Raw genomic sequence first — 21127 nt, forward strand, 5'->3', positions numbered from 1 at the left:
GAGTGACCGCCCGGCCGGACCCCGAACCTGGCCAGGGAGTCGCTCCGAGTACAAAACATGCTTACTAAAAASCCCAATCCATTCCCTGGTCTGGCTGCGCTGCAAACAGCGGCGTGGGCACAACCGAGGGGGTAGGGACAAGCCRTGGGGGCGCGAGGGGAGACGCGGGCAAGGTCAGAGGGGCACGAGAGCGGTGGCATCAGCAACCTCACGTCGCCAGCGGCAACCATAACATGTTCAGCAGCAGGGTTTTGCTCGCTTCCAAATGCAGCGACTTCAGCAAAAACAGGTAGTCGACTGTAAGAACCTGGTTTTATTCCATTTTAACCTCGGCCTTTGTCCTGCGGTTAAAGTCTTCGTTGCTGTTAACATGTACACAATATTTGTACACAGTTGGCATGTTTCTGTTTTTGTGACAATTTTGCACAAGCAGGATTTACTCTGTTCCAAATAACAGAAGCCACAACATGACAAGACGCCTGCATGTCATTTTACCCACACATTTTACACATGCAAGTAAACAGTCTTTCAGTAACTTCCATTGCTTTTAAAACATTTGGATGAAGCCACAGTGGTTCAGTTGAGACCCAAAATGACCGTAGTCTTTTACCACACTGGTGTTCCCATTGCGAGTTGAGGATAACACTAAAGCACAACGATTTAAAGCATATTGGAAAAAGTGTAGCAACATCTATATTTGCTTTAAACAGTTTGACAGTAAACACCAAGAAAACCAGGCATACACAAACCCCCTCGTAATCAGTTGAAGATTTTTCTGTTTGCATAGTGAGTAGCTAATTCTAGATCTGGTCGATGCTTTGCAGTGTTTTAAAGATATGGGGAAGAAAAAGGTTTGTATCAAATTCGTACAACACAGAGAGATCATTCCAGCTTCCGAGCTACAGTTCACGTCAGCATCACGTCACAGTTTTGCACCTAGCCGCGCTCTACAAAATATCCCACCGACCTCTCTCACAGTGACACGCTCGACCTTCGCGGCCACGTCCGAAGGGTGAACAAGAAACGGTCGCTAGTTTTCCTCCGGCGTCTCCCTCGCGGATCGGAGGGGACAGCTTCCCGTGACGCGCTCCTCCCCGTGCCCAGGACGAGCTCCTCGTCAACCTTTCCCGGAGTGACTACAAGGTGGCGACGAGATCTCCAGGAGTCCAGCTGGAAGCCCTGCAGGGCTTTCCTCGAAGCATCGCTAAAGGCCTGCTTGTAAAATCGGTTATAGTCTTTTAAGGCTTCACCTCCCCCCTTGCTTTCATCGATTAAAACACAAAGAAGTGCTTGTTCCAGCTATACTTCGTGACTACTGCGTACTGCACGTACGATAGCGTTTGAAGAAAAATACTGACGATACAGAACAACGCGATACAATCATCTTGCGTGGTCCATTCTTTTGGCACTTTTCCTTCATTTGTTTCCTGTTGGCTGTTCTGACTCCAAAAATGAATCCTAATACATCTTTTCCCACGTAGGAAGCTCCAGAGAGTCAAAGTTGGTTTTTCGGAGTCAGACGGCATCTTTGGCAGATACAGTCGTTCTGTTATGAAACGAAAAAAAAAACAACCCCCCCCCCAACCCCTTCTGGTCACAAGGAAGTGCTACAAGCAGTGCAATCGCTTGACCTGTGTTTTTTCTTTTCTTCTCACGAGAGGGCACGAAGGCGAGAGGCAGCTTCACATTTTTGGAAGGACGTGTACATGCCTGCGCTGGCCCCAGCTGCAGGGACGGCATTTAATCCCAGCGAGCACCCGGCTGCAGAACGGAGGAGGAGCGGAAACTCTTTTCAAAGATAGGTCAATAAATACTGGATTTCATTTTAGGGCCTCTGCAGATCTTGCGCTGCATCCGCTGTTCGGCAAGAAGTATTTCGCTGCTCAGATGACGTTATTTGGGGCAAAGGAAGCGTAACGGCTGCCCTTTAAATGCGAGAGGCTGGGGAACTTCTGCTCTTTTAAGTGAAATTATATACAATTACTTTTTGTGTAAGTTTACGCAAAATTAATAAAGCATTCATYGTCGCTTAAAATCGCCTCTAGCCTCATGCTGACTTGAGCGGATTTCAGCCTAGCCCCAGCCACGCTCTCACTAGCTTGGGAAGAAGGTGACACGGCCTACACTAGCCAATGGGAAAACGGCAGCCGCCCGGGTTTTTCCTCGGTCTTTAAGCAACCAGACGGAGCAGGTAACGCAGAAACGTTGCCAGCGGTTTTCTTCGAAGGCTAAAAATCAGTGGGCTAAGAACCCGCGCGATCATCTGTGGACATCCAACCTCCGGAGAAAAGATCAGCGCAACCCTGATACATCTCCTGAAAGCTGCTACTGCGCGTCAGCCGTAACGTCCTACCAAAAAGGGGACYGACTTCGGAGGGCCGTAACTATTCCACGTTATGATTAAAAAAACCCAAAACACAAAAAAACCCAAAGGCCTCCTTAAATACTGATGCAACAGGCTGCATGCGACGCACCCTCTTTTGCCGGGACCCGAGCAGCTCCCGCCGAGCCGATGGGAAGCTTGCGCTCCGGGTCGCCGGGAGCAGGCTGCTGCAGGGAACGGATGGGCCGGCGCCGCTCTTTTCCATTAAGCTTTTTTTTTTGGCTTGAGACAAGTTCCYGCTTAGGCAGTGCCTCCTGCGCTTCCGCTGAGACTCGGATTTAAAAAGACAAAATGAACACGCAAAAAACTAAATATTTAAGTCATCTCTTTCTTTTTTTTTTTTTTTAAAAAAAGAAAGATTTTTAAGACGACACTGGCGTGGCGTGCTGGACTCCAAAATCTACTCTAAGAGAGACAAAAAGGATACATTCAGCAGGTAAAACCCACGTAAATCTAGTTTTTCTTTTATACGTTTGCTCAGAGAGCGCCCAGCAGCCCAAGCCTGGAGGAAACCGGCACGAGCCCAGCGAGAAAGGAGGCAACTGTTTAGGGAAGTCTGATTGAGGGATTAACCCTGGGAAGGGCAAGGGAGAAGGGGATCTGGAAAAAATCATAGTAAATCTAGATGCACTTGGAAAGTGCAAGCTTTAGTTCAAAATTTAGGGGGAAAAAAACCCCCACAGCAGTTCAGGGTAAAAGCTGCGGGTTTCCATCCTTATTCTTTAGAGCCGTTGCAAAGGGCAAACTCAAACCGATGCTTTTTATCTCCGCGCCGCTCTTCTGGGTCCAATCAAGGCTGTAATTTCTCAATTTCCTTCCGGTTCACCGCTGGTGTACGGGAGCCCAGTTCAGTTTGAGTCCCAAGAACTGCACCGGCTTCGATGAGCACCTAACGAGGCTGCGCCTAACGAGGCTGCAGTGCCTAAGAGGGCAAAGCTCCCCCTCCGAAGGGGGGACGGCAAGACATCACCCACGAGCCCCGACGGGGAGGCCGAGCAGGCCAGGTCTAGCTGAGGGTGGAAATCTGGCATGGGGTAACGTTTTTAAACACCCAGTAGTTTGTGTGTTAAGGATATATATATATATATATATATATATATATATTACGGCATCATCGCTATAAGATTTCTCACAATGAAAGCGTCAATCTGTTGAAATATAGTATTTAAAATATATAAATTTTATCCATTAAAATATAAGATTTCTTTTAAAAAAACAATCCAGTTCAATTAGTAAAAAGCTCCAGGGTCCTTGCAGTTACAYGAGTATGCCAAAAGAGACAAAGAAAACTGGTTCCCATTTTTTCCCCATTTCCGATGGAGGGAGAAATTTTAAAGTTTTTCCTAACAACAGGTGCATCCAGGAGGAAACTGGGCACTGACAATTCTCTTAGATCAGTCCCATCCGTGTTAACGGGACCGCTGACCTTCCCTTCGTGCCATGGGCCAGCGGCARGTTTAACCGGCCGCCCGGCAATGATGTGCTGCGGGTAGGTCTTGAAAATGCCCCTTGTCACCTGGCGCATGGGTCAGCACGCCAGCAACAGCGCGGAGAGCCCTGGAGAAGGTCCCTGGGGACCCCGAGGATCCCCCAGTGAATACACTGCAAGGCAGCATTCAAGGATGAAGCTGAGCTGTGTTTTTTGAGCTTAATTACTAGTAATAACCACGGAAATGATTTCACTGCTAATGGATGGTGAAGAGAGGYGTCAGGTAGRAAAAGAAAAGAATAAAATGTTCTCTCTGAAGGAACACTGGATACGGGATTGGGCATTTAGGTCTCCTAATGGTATCCTTATTCTCTGGAATTGGTCCAAGGAAGAASAATCAACATACTCTGCCATGAGGTAAGTGGACAATTACTCAGCTCAAACCATCAGGCTAGCTGGAACATTATTGTTATTTAGGTAAGATCCATGTCACGATCAAGACACGAAGAACCCGGAGGGATTCTGACTCACGGTGGCACAGCCCATGCTGCTGGCCACGTCTGGCAGACAACACGCGCTCCACCAAGTCAGGAACCTCAACTCCGGCAGATCCGGCTCTCCCTGCCCAGGCTCTGAGCTGGCTGGACACCAGCGAGCTCCGACCCGGACGCCGGACGGCTGGCACACGCTGCACCTGACCTCACACATTCTGCCTTTGAGTGGAAATTCTTAGCGCAGTGCTCACCTGAGCTTTCTTAGCAGTATGGATTCCTGCCTGAAGATGGCTAACTCGGAGCACGGAGGACCGGGCAGGCTTGCGTGTTGTGTACGTGTCCCCACAGGCCAGGAGGGCTGGGCTTTTGTCCCAACTCTACCACGAACTCATGAAGTGCCTGGGAAAGGATGATGATGTGTCAGGTAACTCAGGATGCCTCTGAGTGCCACTGCTGAACACGTAAGGACAAGCCTTGTGGGTGGCGAGAGCTCTCAGCTATCTCAACTAGTAGGAGCCTGCAGGATACACGTCAGTACGGACAACCTCCTTCCTAAAATCACCAGGCCAGCGTTTCCCTTTCTAGATTTCAAGTGTTAGTGGGAAGAACATGAAATCCGCTCTTGCCTCGGTAAGAGACGGGGACTGGGAGAAGTTATGCAGAAAGGCGTCACAGAGCCCAAGAGAACGGCTTCCAGCTGCTCTACCCAAGCTTTCCACTGTATCATTAACATAAATGAACAAGTTCTCATAATGCTTTTCAGTAAAATCCTTATTTTACAGCTTCCTTCAATGCCTTTGGCTGTCTACCTAAAGAAAGCAACCTACGATCTGTACTGCCGGTACAGACAGTGAGATACATTCAGGTACAGGTACTATAGGAGGACATATTTGGTAATTCCTAGCAGAAATACGAATCTCAGCCTCCTTCCCAAACAGTCCCGTTGTTATAAGTTTATGCCAAGTCAGCTCATTCAAACACTTTGACATAAGTAACAGTCCAACCACCACAGCTAGCTGCAGCATGAGGAAGATATATGAGACAGGCAGAGAGGAAAACACTGTTTCTCGGAGAGAAACAGCCTAATTTCCTCTCTGTGAGCACAGCTCCGATTTCTCTTGGCGTATCACAAATGGCAAGACGATGAACGCATGAGGTCCTTACCCGGTACCTCATATAGTGCTAACCCAACGGCCTTAGCTAGGGGAACCCAAACATCACCAATTGCATTTACATGCATTGCAGTGTATTCACGGTGAGGACTGACACTTCTTGCAGACTGATGGACCAGAGAGGTCGGAGGATTTTTTTTCTCTTTTCTTTTCTTTTTTTTTTTTTAAACTCTGAAAGGACTCTGGCTCCTCTCTGAACTGGACCTACAAATGTCTTACCACCAAAAAGAAAAACAATTGTGTGGGTGGAAGTATGACAAAAAATAGTTTTCCTATAAGATAATCTGATAAACCTCATTGTCCTCTAGAAAGGCAACATYGTCCATCAGTGCTACTTAGCACCCAGAGTGCTCTTTGACCGCAGGAGATACCGATCTACTCTAACTTTCCGCCTATCCACTGTCCTATTCTCACTGTCAAAAATTCGCTGCAGATGTAAGGCCAGTCTCCGGTCTTCCTCCTCCTGCTGGAGCTTCTGTTCCATCTCCCTTACCAGGCGATCATCCGGAGGCAAGCCCATCTCCCCYGCCGTGTGCCTCAGTCTTTTAACAGAACCGTTGTGTTCCAAGTGCTTTGTTTTGCAGCGTCTCTTTCGTCCCCGTCTCAGCGAAGGGGGCTGTTCGCCAATGATGTTTTCGACGGAATTGCAAGTACTGTTCTGTACGTTGATCAATTCGCTATTGTTCAGGTATTTCAGCTGCTTTTTTCCTGATGTCTTGACAGGAACTCCTAGCGCGCTGTTGTCAGGCAGTGACGCGCTGACTCCAATTATTCTTCTGCTCAGCATTTTTGGGCCGATGCTAAGACAGGATTTGTCCATGTACGTGTTCATTTTTAYGTCAGGAACTTCTGACACTCGTGTGTTTAGGGAGGTTCCGTTTGATCTCGCATCTGGTTCAGCAGAGCTATCGTCTGTTGTTAAGGCCTGCGAATCTCTGTTTTTCTCACTCCCTCTTACTGGCTTCATTTCGCTGATAGAAGGAAAGAAATCTAGCTCTGGGCGAGGGTCTCCTGTTGTGTCAGATGGAAGGTGATCATCCTGTATTTGTGGTTGTTCTTTATTGCAACTACTGGAGTTGGTGATGTCAGGAACCGTGACATCTTCCCCAGGCTCTGAAGCCAAGGACGTAAGAGTTGCTTTAGAGAGAGTCTTTTTGATCTGGCGCTCCTGAAATATTTGCTCCCATTTTTTCAGTATTCGAGGACTGGCTTCATAGGTGGTTGGCTTCTGCAGGCTTCGGTTGAGGTTTCTCGGAGTGGACTTTATAATGAGAGGGCTCAGGACTCTGCCATCAGGAAGCCTCTTTGGAGGAGTACACGGGGAGCAGACGATTGGCTTAAAGTGGTTGAGCTCTTCTGAGATGCTGTCATTGCTCTCRGGGCTGATGGATCGCTCTGGCTTGTGCAGGGCCGAGAAGGATGAAACCGGGTTGAGAACGAGGCGCTTCTCTGCTGTCAGATCTGGGGCGGAGAGGCAGCGGTTGTTTTGGGTCGATGACAAAACTCCAACCAGAGGCGTTGACGCGCTGGTCACAGGTGGAACCTGAAAGACAAGGCATCATGGCTCAGAATGGTTGTCATTGTGGAAAGACGGACCAGAAGAATATAGACAAGTTATGCAAGAGAACAGGAAATTCGACAGCTCCCAAACAATTATGGGTATCAATGGCTTTTAGCCTTCTAGGCAATTGTACCTGTTTCTCAGATCATAATGTCTGCCATACCAGCCAGCAGCCCCAGCCACCTTCTTCCTCTTAAGCAAGCAACGTTCTCATCCCACCACTTTAATAATGAGCACAAAGTCCAGTCTCTGCCTTAGGCCCTGTGCTCCTGTCTGCCATCCGCTCAACTGGGGCATACGGCTAGCGCGCTTGGCTCCTGCAGCAAATCAGAGGGGTGAGAAAGCTCTTTGGAACAGCCGTAGCAGCCTCTGCTGGTTACAGCACGTTTCACGGCTGATGCCTAAGCTGACCAGGGTACACTGGAGTCTAGCAAGGTCTGAGTCTCAAGTGTCTTTTAGCGTAAGAGACGTTCTTTGGGCCTCCGGGTTAGGGCAAGTGGCAACCTTCCAATGGCAAAAAGCTTGAAGCAACGCAAGAAAATGAAGGGCTGACAAGCACTGCGCTAGCCTGGCTGAAGGAAGACGCGTAATACAAAGACATGCTCTTCAAGGGGAATTATTTCCAAAGGATCTTCTGCTACCTACCAAGCCATAGGAGAGGAAGAATAAAGACTTGGCCCAGGTTTACCCTACTCAGTGGACACTCGGTGCAAAACATCATGAGAAAAGACGTCTACRCGGCAGAGGCAGATCAGCGGAACGACCTCTGCGAGCACTGCCAGAACACACTACAGCCACCACAGTGCAGACTGAGACAGCCCGTCGCCTGTAAGAGCAGCRTTTCTTGTCATCTTCAAAACCATTCCCTAACACGGTTACATTTTGGAATGTAGGTGAATGCAACCAGAAATAAGGCAGAAGTGAAAGCTGCACATGCACAAATGCAAACGGCATTATTTCTCTCTAAAATAAAGTGATTTTGTCTGGCAGCTGGTCTGAGACAATGAGAGCCTTTCTCTGCTCGCCCCAAAGCACAGTTGTTTCCACAAGCTTATTTTTGGGGGTCAAACAAAGTTTGTGGAACACCCTCTTAGGGCAATTCTTAATTGGCCAGGTCCACAAACCATCTGCTTTTAAAAAAAAAGAGTCCTGAGAGGGCAGGTTAGTCATAGCTGCCTCGCTTTGAACTTGATCCAGTTCCTATCAGCTGAGATAGGGACTGACTAAGCTGCTAAAAGCACTCTTTAACGATGATCCACACCCGTGACCTCAGAGATATCTAGCTTGGTGATCACTGGGGTCAATTTAGTATGCCCAACAGGGATTTTACCATTTTCCAAGCAAAATCTCCGAACCAAACTGCCTTTCAAAGGATTCAAGAGGCTTTTGTTACTGATGGGACCTCTAGAATTGAGCCCTCCCCTTCTCCATCTGCGATGAAACTGAAACCAGAAAGGAGGGGTGTCAGCACTAGGAGGTGGAATGTCCTAGCAAGCCACAGAGCTGTCCAGTCTGAGAGAAGCAAAAGCTCTTATGATTTATTGAGGATTGCAGGCTGGACAGGAAAATGTAATGGAAAATAGAAACGTCCCTTTGAGCCCTTGAGGTAAAGGTGAGGTCTCCCAGGTGGTGTGAAGTGGCTGAAGGGAGCAGGGTCTGGCACAGGGGTCTAGAGAGTGAYGGCGGGGGGCCCCGCTGCATGCAGGAAGGCTCCCAGGGAGGGCAGAGGGAGGACAGGAGAAGAGCTAATGGGTCCAAGGGTCTCACGGGCAGGCCCTGCCTTTGAAGCATGACGTATCCCCACATCTCCTACCTTGAGTGGTCTGGGTCTTTTGATGTGGCACCTGCAGGTGACACCCAGGACCTGGTGGCCCTGGCTAAGCTGCACTGCCTGAATCCGCTGGGACCGCCTGCCGAGCGAGGGCCCACGCTGGGCAGCCCAGGCCAGGTTGCACTCAACGCCCTTGGGAAAGCTGCTGCTGCCAGCCACGAGGATCCCGCCGGCCAGAGAGGCACGTTAGAAAGGAGGCAGAAAATGGCCCAGGAGACAGAGATTAGTGAAGGAGCTAGAGGCAGAGAGAGAGTGAGCGCAGAAAATTTGCTTCTGCTGGCAAGCGTCCCAGCGGTGCTGCCAGATGCAGTGCAAAGAAAGACGTTCGCAAAGGTCAACTCCAAATGAGTGGAATGTACCCAGCAATTACTGCTGGAAGATCTGCCCGAAAATATTCTGGGTCAGATTTTCAGTGGCGCTTCATAATCACAACTCATTTTGAAGCCAGTGGCGAACTGAAAAGTCAGGCCTGTTGCTCCATCTAATGAATACTGTTAATTAGTTTGGCCTACTGGATTTGAGGGGAAGCAAGACCAGGCCAGCTCCTCCTGTAGTGGAGAGCTCAGTGAAAGAGCAAAAGAAAGTTTACGAAGACCAGGAGAAGAATGAGTTTTGCTCTGTTTAACCAGTTTTGAAAAGAACGGAGGAGAAAGGGGAGGGGTGGGGGACGACAGAAGTTCTTCTAAACTTCAAAAAGATTTTTCTTTAGTCAACTGATGACTCAGCCTTGAAAAGAAAATGAATTACAAAATAAAGGAATGAAGAGTACCCTTCCAATTTCCAATTATCCTACAGCGCTAACAAACAGCTCCGTAAGTTGCCTACTTTTCTGCTCAGTAATTTCTAACCTAGCAGGTTTCTGTTGTGAGTTGCGAGGAAATGATTGGCCCCACGGCGTTAACGTGGCACTAGTAACACCGCAAACCAGTATTTTGCATTTCCAGATTACCGGCACTGTATAACCTCAGATAAGAACATTTATACATAAAAACCCTTCCCTACCATGCTATACATTTTCAGAAACAGGCAGTACCTTTGTTTTGTTGGCTGGGGCTGATCTCTGCCTGCTCTTTGATCTCTCTTGAATGGTGTCATTGCAACTCCGACTCCTTTCCACCTTGGAGGTTAGGTTCCTGAAAAGCAGTTGTGTGAAAACACGAGATTGCGTATTATCTTAGGAACAACAAGCTCAACAGCCCTGGCAACACGCGGCAGCTACCTGCGCTTCCTGTGGGGGAGGCATCTGCCTTGGCAGGGCCCGGCTGTAAGAGATTCCTCCTACACCCTCGGGGTAAAGGGATTTGGGAAACAGATTGTGTCTGAGGACCAGATACAGTGAAAGACTTGGAGACCTAAAAGTCTGGAGTTGGAGGGACTAACTCTAAGGCGTCCTGGTCTTTGAGCGGAGCCCCAAATCCAGCGGGGATGTGCCTGATCTCCCTGTGCTATCTGATGGGAATAAGTCAGCTGCTGCCCACCTGCGTGCCAGGGCCTCAAGCCCTCTCTCAAGCCATCGGTTTCACGATCGGTTGAGAATGGGGTGTTGCCAAGAGAGGCCCTCTCTTCGCCCACATTCCCACCGCCTTCCCTGTAGCTGTGGTGCGGCTCATATGGCTACGCTGTGAGTCAGACCAGGCTGACTACCGAAAGTGAAGCCAACAACCCAAAATGTTCTCAGCGTGAGGCGGACTCAAAGCATGAGCCCAACAGGGAGCTGGGTGCCGCTCTGCTTGGTTTCTGGGTCACACCGCAGTGCTGAGGTGAAGCGAGGTACCTCTCTGCCCAGGCTTTTAGCCAGGGAGACCTTCAGGTCAAGGAAGTTCAAGGAGCTGCTGAGGTGTATGTTCTGGACCACAGAATTGGACACAGGCACCCAAGAGTCATCTTTGGGTCTGCCCAGAGCCTCGGTCTGTATTCAAGGGCTCTGGTCTAAACACACTGGCACCTACCTATGGCTTATAACGAATTTAGGTCAGAGCAAACGACARCACTATGAAAATCCCTGTGCTTCTCATGTGCAATCATGTTCAGTTACTCACCCATTTACACTGCATCATGCAACAGCTTTAACTGATAAACTGGGGCGGATGCTATCTCTTAGCATCTGTGCTGGAAAAGAATCCAGCACTCTTGAGTTCATCATGGAGAATGGTGTACTTTAATGATTTTGTAATTTAAATATACATTCAATGATTTTTCTGCTTCATGGGATGAACACGAAATGCATTAACATCCAGGATTTTGTAACAAGTAGAAGGCAATCAGACAGATGCTATATTCTACAAATTTGTATATTCTGAAATTCCAGAAAAGTTATTACTTATTTTGAACTGGAACAACCATTTTAATTAAATTTAAAGCATCTCAGAAATGTTTAGAACAGTAAAAAGAACATCATATTTACATCTGGAATGGACATTAATCAGCTTCAATTAAGGTTCAGCTTCTTACCCTGAAAGGAAAGCAAAGGAGTAGGCACTGGTCTTGGAAACAAAAGCTGACCGATGCGTTTGTTTGCCCTGGAATGGTTCTTCATTCTCTGAATCCGAGAGACGTTCAGGAAACTGAAGTCAATCAAGGAAGAGTTAGCTGACATGTACAACAAAAAGAATCACTTGGAAAATAAAGCTCTTTCTTGCAAAAATATGCAAGTTTCCAAAAGCCCCTGTAGTGATTACATCTAGAGGATATAAAATGAGAATAAGATCTGCCAGCAGGTAAAATGGTCATGAAGTTCTCTTCACTGAAGCTGTAACAACTCAGAAGCTGCCCCAAAATTCATAAATAATGCAAAAATAAACACACAGCTCATACGTGTAGCTGTGATTCAGTGAAGAAAGAAAATTTAATGATCAAATACTGGATGGGCAGGAAACTAGAGAAAATCCTACAACAAAGGTACTACAGGACATAACTCAGTGCCCACATAATCCTCTATCAGCCATTAATTTTTAAGAGCATTTCCTGTGAAGTCTCACAACCGAAATGAGAAAGAGGCGAAACTCAGCATGAAGAATCTGTTTGACTGTAACATCATATAACTGCACTGTAGAAGACTCATGGAGATACATTCACGGAAACGCACGTGTGCCTGAAGAACAAGAATACACACAGCAGAGCAGTTACTTCTACAGATGTTACTGATATGTTTGGAAGGGCTGCAGCTTCTTCAGTCATGAGTAAAGTGGGTTTCGGTCACCCCAGAGCATGGGCGATAAAGCCCGCGCTCCTCACTCTCTTGTATTTCCCCTCCAGAGTTTCTCAGGGCCCGGTCGTGGGGGACAGCTCTGATCTGAGCTATCCACCCAGACATACATTYATGGTGCTTGTCTGTCATTTCCGTTCAAATCGGATGCTGCCTTGTGCACTGCGGCTGTTCGGGAGTGGACTGACAAGAGGGGACATAAGTATAAGATGGCTGGGGAAGCTGCTGCCCCTGGTTGTTTGCTTACATCCCTTAGATGTCCCTGCAACTCTCTAGTTCCTAAGGAATCCAGCTGCATAGGGCTCAGAGGGGAGACAAACCTCTAGAAGAACATTTGTAGTCATAAACTTTCTTAGAAGATAGTTCTCATTAGCATGGATCTTTATAACTTCTTAGCTCATATCCTCCAAGGGCTATTAGGAAGTCAATCAAATAATCCTGGAAAGCTCCCCTTGCCAATGGAAAAAACCTCCCAGTTTCAAACGAGCAGGAACAGGAGATATTCAGGTAGTCAAGGTTTTAGAAAAGGTAGTTCTTTTTCCAGGACTGAACCTTAGCAGTATCTCACCTATCAGTCTGTCTGTGATGTAGACATGAAAGAGAAATACAAGCTTACTTACACACTCTTGGTTCACTTTCAGCACTAGAGATTCATCTTTTTTCTGCTGTTCTTCCATTTTTCTTTTTCCTCCTTCCATGTCATCTAGAATTAGCTTGTGAATGAGATCCTCAGAAGATTTTTCTTCTTGTAGTTTTTCTTCTCTCAGCTGGAAATAATGACAAAAGAGATGGCATATTTGAAATGYGTTATGTTCTACATCCGGTTGCCAACAAGTATTTTCCAAAAGATTCTGGACACATCATTTAATTTTGTGTCTCCATTTCTTTACTCTAGAGTAGAGTCATTGCCTGCCCCAGTAGCAATAATGTGGAGATGGGTTTGTTTTTACAATGCTTTCACGTTTGCGCAGTCTATACAAATTCCATGGATATTTTCTTCTTTACAAAATAGCAAAGACACCGTTAGGTCCAATGTTTGACAAAGACTTTTCTGCCACACTATTTGCTAAAATGCAGAGACAAAAGCTTTCATCTACTTATAGATAGACAAACATACTACAAATAAAAATGAGCAAAAATAGAATGCACATACATAATAGTTTCATGCAAGCTAAGACATTTCAATTTTAGTCTTCAATGGACTGTAACACAGTACACAGAACTTGTCAGGCATGTGGACAGTATCATCTAATTGAAAATTTGTAAGAGTTAAAGCAATGCCCACATTAAAACCTGCAAGCTCTATGTAAGCCTATCACTCTCATTAGTGATATTTCCCCTGTATTTTCTTTGGTTTTCTCTAATTTTAATGTATCCTTAGACTTTTCCATGTTGCTTTTTATGACTCTGGCTAGTGGCAATTCGGAAAGGCTAAGATGCAACGTTATTTTATCCGCATATGCTGCATTTTACAAATCTGAAGGCTGAAGAAGAAATCCTACAGAGCTCCCAGTGCAGCCCCAGTAGGATCCAGCTGCACTTCCCATCTTTCYGCTGTACTGAATGCTTTGCCGCTTTGCCTTTTAAACTTCATTCACCGCCAGTCCTCACGTATTCCTTTATCATTTATCTTCCCAAGAGATCCCCTACCAATTCTTGAGATGTGGAAGTCCAGTAGTAAGAAAAGTAGGTTTCAGAAACGTGCAAATACTTTCCTTTCTCTCCTCAAGAAAGCAGTTTGCCGCTCAGTGATGACTTTTAACCAACTAATGTCAACTGCCAGCCAGACTGTCCCTTCCTAGCCCGCTCTCCTTCCCAACACATAGAATTATCCCCAACGCATTCCCCTGTCCTGCTGCATTATTTTGCCCCTCGTTACTCAAGGAATCAAAATGCCCATTACTGCCAGCACCTCTTTTCTGCAGGCTCCCTGGCTACTCCAGAGCAACAAAACCCCTTTTCTCCTCCTCTCCACCTCCCCTTCCTGGTCTATGCTACGTACTTCAGACAACATCACCCAACAGGAGGATAACATCATCCGATTGCCTTCTCACTCATCACCCAGCCATTCACCCAGCCTGCCGCTCACCTCTTCCTGAACTTCAGTCTCGCCCGTAAAGCCGTGAATAGCGCACGTATATACGTATATACACCAGCTCCTCCCTCCTTCCTCCACCCGGCCTTCGTGGGTAAGTCCTCCTCCTCTAGGGCAATAAGCCTGACCCTTGACTGACAACCGCAGGTCTCTCCCAGGCTGATTAATCACAGTTATGGCTAAGCGCTAGGACTTCAGAAACTTCCTGTTTATTCCTCACGCTTGCTCCATTTGGGTGTAGGTATCTCAGACGCTTAGGAAGCTGCCCTGCTGTTTTCCCTCGTATCTTCTCCCAGGCCACCTCAATTTCCCACTTTTCTCCTAGAATAGCAGTACTAGAGGCCACGGGACCTTCTAGCGCTGAAGAAAATAGAGCTGCAAGGCGTTTACGGGAGCTCATGTACTCATCCTACAATACAGCACATAAAGGCAGTGGTGACATTGGGACAATTCCTATTTTTTCTGAAAATACTTAACATTTTTCTTCAGTGTTGCAGGGGGGAAAAAGCACGGACGTGTGAGAAACCTACCCTAACGGATGAAGAGACAGAGAAAACAGAGTTCGCAATGTTTTGCACAAAAAGCGCACCACAATTTTCAGACTAGGAAGGAGCCCAAATGCAACTGAATCCGAACCCACAAAGAAGAGAGGAGTAGGGAGAGAGAAGATAAAACCAGGAAAAAAACCCTAAAACATTGCTTGGCTGAATGTGGGTATTTAACAAATGTCTTTGAGACCCATTTTACTTCTAGTTTGGCGATATTTTAAGATATATCTTTAAATTCCTCATCTATTAATAATCTGAAGCAGTAACTACAACACGTTGTCTGACTAATAGAGACTATCGCCACTGACTCAGACATGGTAAATAGTCTACCGTATGTTTCATGAGTGTTAAACAATATTTCTGAACTTTAAGAGTCCTTTGTTAAGCATCCAAAAAAAGATTTCCCATCAACTTTTATCGCAGGGGTGATTTTTTTTTTTTTTTGTTATCTGAAATACCACTGAACTCTTTTATCCCTTCCACATTGCGCATGTGAAAGGAAATCCATACGGAAATCTTCACTTTTTATCTAACTTATAAAATTACACTAAATTGCCAATTTTAAAGTCACAAAACATATGTAACGACATAGAAGAGTTAAATTTAAGACCTTTAACCAAATCAATGGAACAGGTAGTTGGAGGGACAAGCACRACCTTGGATAAAAATCAACACAGAAAATCGGGAGGCTGTCCTGAAGAGCAGCAGTTTTACAAAGGAGGAAAATAAACATTTAAGGAAAAAGCCTCTCTAATTGAAAAGATGTCCTCTGTTTTGCAGACATCCTATGTTTACCTTAAGCAAGGGTGTTAATATTGGCATCTAAGACAATCTTTGCATATAAAACTTGGAGCTGTGTTTCTGTTTGCCCAAGAAGTGATCCAAGCCAGCCCGGCTGTATGAAGTCTGCAAGCCAAAACTTCTAAATTTAGCTCACAAGCAGCTCTCGTGATATCCTTACAGTGGTCCTTCATCCCCCTCCAACTACACCATGGTTATACCTAGGTGCTTTCTACAACCGATAGCTTATAGAAAACTAGGAGAAAAAAAAACAAAACCAAAAACAACCATTTCTAATCTTTATTTTAACTAACAGGATTCTGCCAGGACTTTAAGTCCAAAATTCAGGTTGCAAGTAAAACCAAGCTCTAATGGTAAGATTTGTCCTAATTAAAAAAAACCAAACATCTTGTTAAGTAGCCTAATGCAATTATCTCCTACAGAAAGTACTTACAAACACTGCAGTACTGTGCTAGGACACGAGGATTAGAAACTGAAACAAATCAGCTCGAAACATCCAACTTGGCAGAAGTATCTTATCCTATCTTAGCAGCACCTGTGAAATATTGGATTTAGTATCATCAGCTGTTATTAGCAGTACCTCTACCAGAATGTGCTTTAACCTGTCTGTAGCCCTTTCAGATATCACGTTTGGAACTTATAATGTTCTACAAGCAATTGATATTTTTAAAATGGTAATTTGCCTCCAGAAATGACAATTTTAGGCACATTATTACTCTCGATATTAACATTCATTTCCAAAATGCTGGTAAACTCACGTTTGACATCTTCTCTTCATCCCAGTTTGCTTGCTCTTTCCAGGCTCACTCTCCGAGTGAGGCTGCTCTCTCTGCCCATGCTGCTGGGAAGCTGCATGTCAGCACATGCCTCAGGTAGGAGTTTCCCTACTGATTGCATAAGCTTACAAGCAATAGACTGCTTGTGATATAAAGACAGTGTAACAGGATAAATTATGTTTTTGGTACACAGCTATTGTATGCTCCTTTGGAAAAATGTAACACACAGGAGCACAGAGCAAGCCGCRTGAAAGAAGAACAAAAAATTCTCAGTACACTGCACTTAGGCAGACARAGACTATTTCATCTCGTTCTGAAAGCCAGTTCCTCCATGATGTTGAGAATATTACATTATAAGATTATCCACTTCAAATAAAAAATTCTCCAACGCGTAATTAAGGTAACTACTTTGTTTTCGGCTGCAAAAGGCTGGGAAGCAGGTCAAGAGCTAGAATTTATAAAACAACTTACGCCTGTAAGATGTAAAAACGGTTTGAACACTCATCTGCCTCCCTCAGGAAGAAAGCCAGCATGGGTTATCCCCGTTTCACAGGCAGGGAAGCTGAGATTGCATCTCTTGCCTCCAGACATAAAGGGAAGCCCAGTCACAGGCAGGCTTAGCCTCCGAAATCTGAGTTCTCGCTTCCTCCTTAGGAGACGCTGCCCGATTCTGAAGTTTCCGCAAGGCAGGATACAGAGACAGCAAGAAACTCTTGCTTTCACTGAGYGGCCGACGTTCAAAATTTTGCTCGATTCAAGGAAAAAGCTCGAGTACCTCATTAGTTGCCATTTTGCCAGGTTAATTACACTGCTCTTTTCTCACAAACTGCGATTCAGGGAATCTCCCCGCACTCCAGCCCTTTCGGATGAAGTTCGTAAAAAGCGTGTTTATGTTACGAGGGGAAGGAAATCTATCTCCCATCTGTCCGAGAGCAAAAAGGGGAAGACAGAGGGGCCAGCAGGCCAAACAGGAATCAGACAAAAACATCCCATACCCAAACCACACAAGCGGCAGAGCCAAAACGCCAGAAACATCTTAAAATATTTTTCCTTTTCATATTAGCACTGGACTATGCACAGAATGTTTTATTCCAGGTCAAGCAGTAGACACAAAAACCTGCTGCAATCTCACTGTGGTCCAAATGTGCTTTTTCGAATATTCACACATCTAAACTGCCAATAACTCAGTGATCAGGACTAGYGAAAGGTGACAAAGTATTCACCAGCGAGGAAATCGGTCCTGCGCAGAAGCAATGCTCATACGAGCGTTTTATGGAACATGGGAAAGGAGATGGCTTAATCCTTCCAGAAGATCCAGATACGCATCAACCTGGAGGCACTTGAAACAACTTCAGAGCTAACATCCTGCCCCGCTGAACTCAGGCAATTCCTGCTTCTCCAGACACCCGGGAAATTCTGGCCTTGCCGCTGCATCGGAGACATCAAGCAACGAGTCTGGCGGGATCTGGGAGAGGGAAGGCTGCCAGAAGAATCGCAACAGAAATCAATGCACTTCCCCGCTGGCCAGGCTCTTTGCAGTCACAGGTCAGYGTCATTTCAGACTTGGGGAGAAAAAAAAAACATACTCCTGATCGTATTAGGAAAGTTTTCCTTCATACCACAATGAAAAATAAGAAGTTTGGTTGAAAACGCAGGAAAAAAATCGGTTCCTGCCGAAATGATGAGTCAGCTCCCGTATCATCATGGAAGACCTCCCACTCACTATTACCGAGAAGTTTTGTAAAACCCTGGCAAGGTTTATAGTTAATACCTACACAAAAAGCTTTACTTCTTCTTTGAGCCAAAGATATCCTGAACGTTTTCTCCATGTTCACCTGGATGCACATTTAAGTTAGTTAAGGAGTTACACTTTTATACAGATGAGATCTCTACGCACTTTGTCTTACGCTGCTGCCCATACCACCTGGTTTTGAGCAAAGTGTCTCTCCAGGGGTAAAAATGCCAGAAGTCACAATGCTTTATACACCTAGCACGCTTGTCTACYAGGAAGAGTCAGCCGGACACAGAAGAGTTTGTACGTACTTAAAATCAATTAACGAAAGGCCACAGTCAGCCAAAGCTACCCTAATGACATGGTGTGATCGGGGTCGTAGAGCGAGGGGTCCATGCATCCAGGTCACTGCTAATTCCACGCATCGGGGAAGGCAGGAGACAAGGCTCTCCATAGTCTTGCAAGCCTCCTCGCATGCATGCATCTCCCAGACTAGTCATTTAGCTTAAATCTCAGTATTAACCTACTTAGCATCATTCAAACCAAGCTGTTTGCTACCTAAATTTTTCCAACCCTTCCTGCAGCTGAGATTTTTAAGTGAAAACCGAAATAAAATTCTCTCTCGATGGCAACTGTTCCTCTTCCCCGCAGGTAAGCTAGTCAGAAAGAGCCCAGACCGATCTCTCAAAGCAAAATGCCACCGCGGAGACCGGGGCCCCTGAACGACGATGGCGTCTATCCACGCAGACAGCCAGCAGCATTTGGGCCAAGCCCACTTTGCTGCAGCAGGATTTTGCAGGGCTCCGTGCAGAGGGAGCGACGACGGAGGCAGGGCCTCGCAGTGGAAAGACACATTTCAGAAAGTTAGSAGCGACTCAAAAGAGGGGCTAGAATGGAAATCATTATCCACTCGGCTCCTGCAGTCGTTGCTTTCACTGTAACGTTTCTCGCTTAAAAAGCGGCCAAGTTCCACAAGTGACTAGCCACTGGAGACAGTTTGGTGATTTATATTAAAAAAGCGCCTTTTTAAATGTCAAAAACGCTTTCCCAGCCTTTAACTCCGAAATAGCTGAAAAACTTTTTTTTCCCCTGCCTCTCGATTTTTGTTTTTGAATGACATTTTTTCTTGCCTAAAAATAGATAGGAAGCCTTAGTTTGGAACAGAGTGTTTCTGAGAAGGCTGTTAGCGAAGCAGCGAGGCGATGCATCACGCTGCAAGAGTCTTTACAGAATTACATTCACAAATACAGATGCTCTAATAAACCCTGTACGACTGCACAGTTGCTCGAGCTCCACCGCGGAAGGTACATTTCCGTCTTCTGGAAGGCAGCCTAAGATAGCAAAAACTGGCTTCTACACGCCTGATTACTGCCAACATTTTCCTGAGCTGGCTGAACAGCATAAAGGGAATAAATGACCTTTGTTACAGAGCAGGAATAAAAAGCTCTTCGATTCTCCTTATAGGTGGGACGGCGTTCCTGCAGGAAATCCAAGTTACTCTGGAAGAAAAACTGCAATTACACAGAATACTGTACCTTCCTCAGCTGGCTTTCATATTCTTCTCGGAGTTCCCCTGGTTTGCTTAATTTAATGGGTGCTCTGAATATAAAGTCTGGAAAGAAAAGGAGAGAAAGGAAACGGTTTTTAGCGTATGACGACTGGGCTTGTGTGCTATTTTGCGAACGGGTGAGCTCTCCCATGCCGTTCCAATGACCACACAAGAGGCTCTGCAGCGTTTTGTCCAACCACATATATTTATGTTACAGTACCGCTATCAGAGCTCCGTTATCAGACAGAAACATTCAGAGCGCGGTGGCCAAGCAATGACATTTTGCGCTTTGGAGAGTCTCAAGGCTTCTTGGCGAGCAGTCGAGCGATCAGAGAAGTATTACGAGGATGTAAACACAGAGGTTCAGCAACAGCCCGGAGATGTCACGGAGCATCTGAGCGCTACAAGTAAAAACCAGCGTTAAGAGCCTACTGCAGCTAGACGCCTCCCAAACGCCGGCCAAGAGCAGCAGCGCAACACCCCGAACTCATATACGTGCCCTTCCGCTAGTTAAACACGCCACGGCCCGTTGCTGCTTTCTGCTTAAGCGYCCGTTTTGCTCATCCGCATCCCCTTCGTCCGGGCGGACGTTCGCAGAGCCACGCTCTCGCCGCGCGGCCCCGCCGGCCGTCCCGAGAAAAGGGCGCTTTTATTCCRCTCGCGGCGCCCTTAGCAATGTCAATATTCCTAAGTCACCCGGGCAGTCTGCTCCGCGGCTTCCCGGGTAGGAATTTCCCGTCTCGCTCCCCGCTTCCTCCCTTCTCCCGCAAAYGCAAGAGGGAGCAGCCGGGGGGGGGGGGAAAGCACCCCCAAACGCACCGGACGGTCCGGGCTCACCCCGTTACRGCGCTCAGGCGCTCGGCCGCGCCGCCGCAAACAGGACAGAGAAAAGCAGCGGGAAACGCCGGGGGTATTTTCCTTTTCCCGGCGCGCCCAAGTTAAGGAATATAAACCGGCGACCACGCCGCGGGTTTCGTTCAGCGGGCGTTTTTTAATCCTCAAATGCCAGTATGCTGAATAAAAAACGAAAAGTTCACTGCGGGGTAAGTAATTTAACTCCCTTTGCAGCAGCGAAGGCGAGTGAGCAATCTGGGGCTTCCTGTCTGAGGCGCTAAGGAGAGGGAAGGCTGCCAAGTTTCAAAACTCACGAGATTTTTCCTTACGATTCGGTTCCTTTAAAGGGGGGGGGGAGGAAAAAAAAATCCCTCGCAATCAAACTTATCAATCAGTCTACGGACTGCGAGGCTTTTGCGTCCTTTAAAAGAGCTGGCGGGCCTCTCGCGAAAACGGATGCGAGGATTCTTTGTTTTTAAAGGAAAACATCCTAAATGTCCCAACATGTGTGATAAAAATCCCAAGCAGCGGCGATGCTGAGAAAGCCAGATCACATTCCTCGGCTCTGCCTCTCCGCCTCGGCTCCTGCCAGCCAGGCCAGCGGCTGCGTGTTTGTGACCGGCCGCGCTGGAAAACTTCCCCAGACTTCTCAAAATGTTTTTTCAATTGTGTCCTTGAGCGGTTCCAGGTCTTTGTGCGTTTTATCGGGCTGAATTT

The 21127-nt window shown here is 46.6% G+C and overlaps 1 protein-coding gene across 4 annotated transcripts; it reads right to left on the reverse strand.

The window, feature by feature from the left end:
- Positions 1-293: 293 nt before the first annotated feature.
- Positions 294-20373, reverse strand: RNF169 (ring finger protein 169). 4 transcript variants are annotated; one of them, XM_026085146.1, is made up of 7 exons: positions 19797-20373; positions 19563-19639; positions 15953-16054; positions 12696-12842; positions 11322-11434; positions 9904-10003; positions 294-7021 (listed from the first exon to the last, which is right to left on the reverse strand). In XM_026085146.1, the coding sequence occupies exons 4-7, from the start codon at positions 12771-12773 to the stop codon at positions 5810-5812; spliced, it is 1503 nt and encodes a 500-aa protein (XP_025940931.1). In that variant the 5' UTR covers positions 12774-12842; positions 15953-16054; positions 19563-19639; positions 19797-20373; the 3' UTR covers positions 294-5809. The 4 variants fall into 4 exon arrangements, with proteins under 4 accessions (XP_025940931.1, XP_025940930.1, XP_025940933.1 ...); XM_026085145.1 differs by lacking the exon at positions 15953-16054; XM_026085148.1 differs by lacking the exons at positions 19563-19639; positions 19797-20373 and adding an exon at positions 16767-18829.
- Between the last annotated feature and the right edge of the window lie 754 nt (positions 20374-21127).

Source organism: Apteryx rowi, unplaced genomic scaffold, assembly GCF_003343035.1.
Source record: "Apteryx rowi isolate R43461 unplaced genomic scaffold, aptRow1 scaffold_660, whole genome shotgun sequence".
Taxonomy (NCBI): Eukaryota; Metazoa; Chordata; class Aves; order Apterygiformes; family Apterygidae; genus Apteryx; species Apteryx rowi.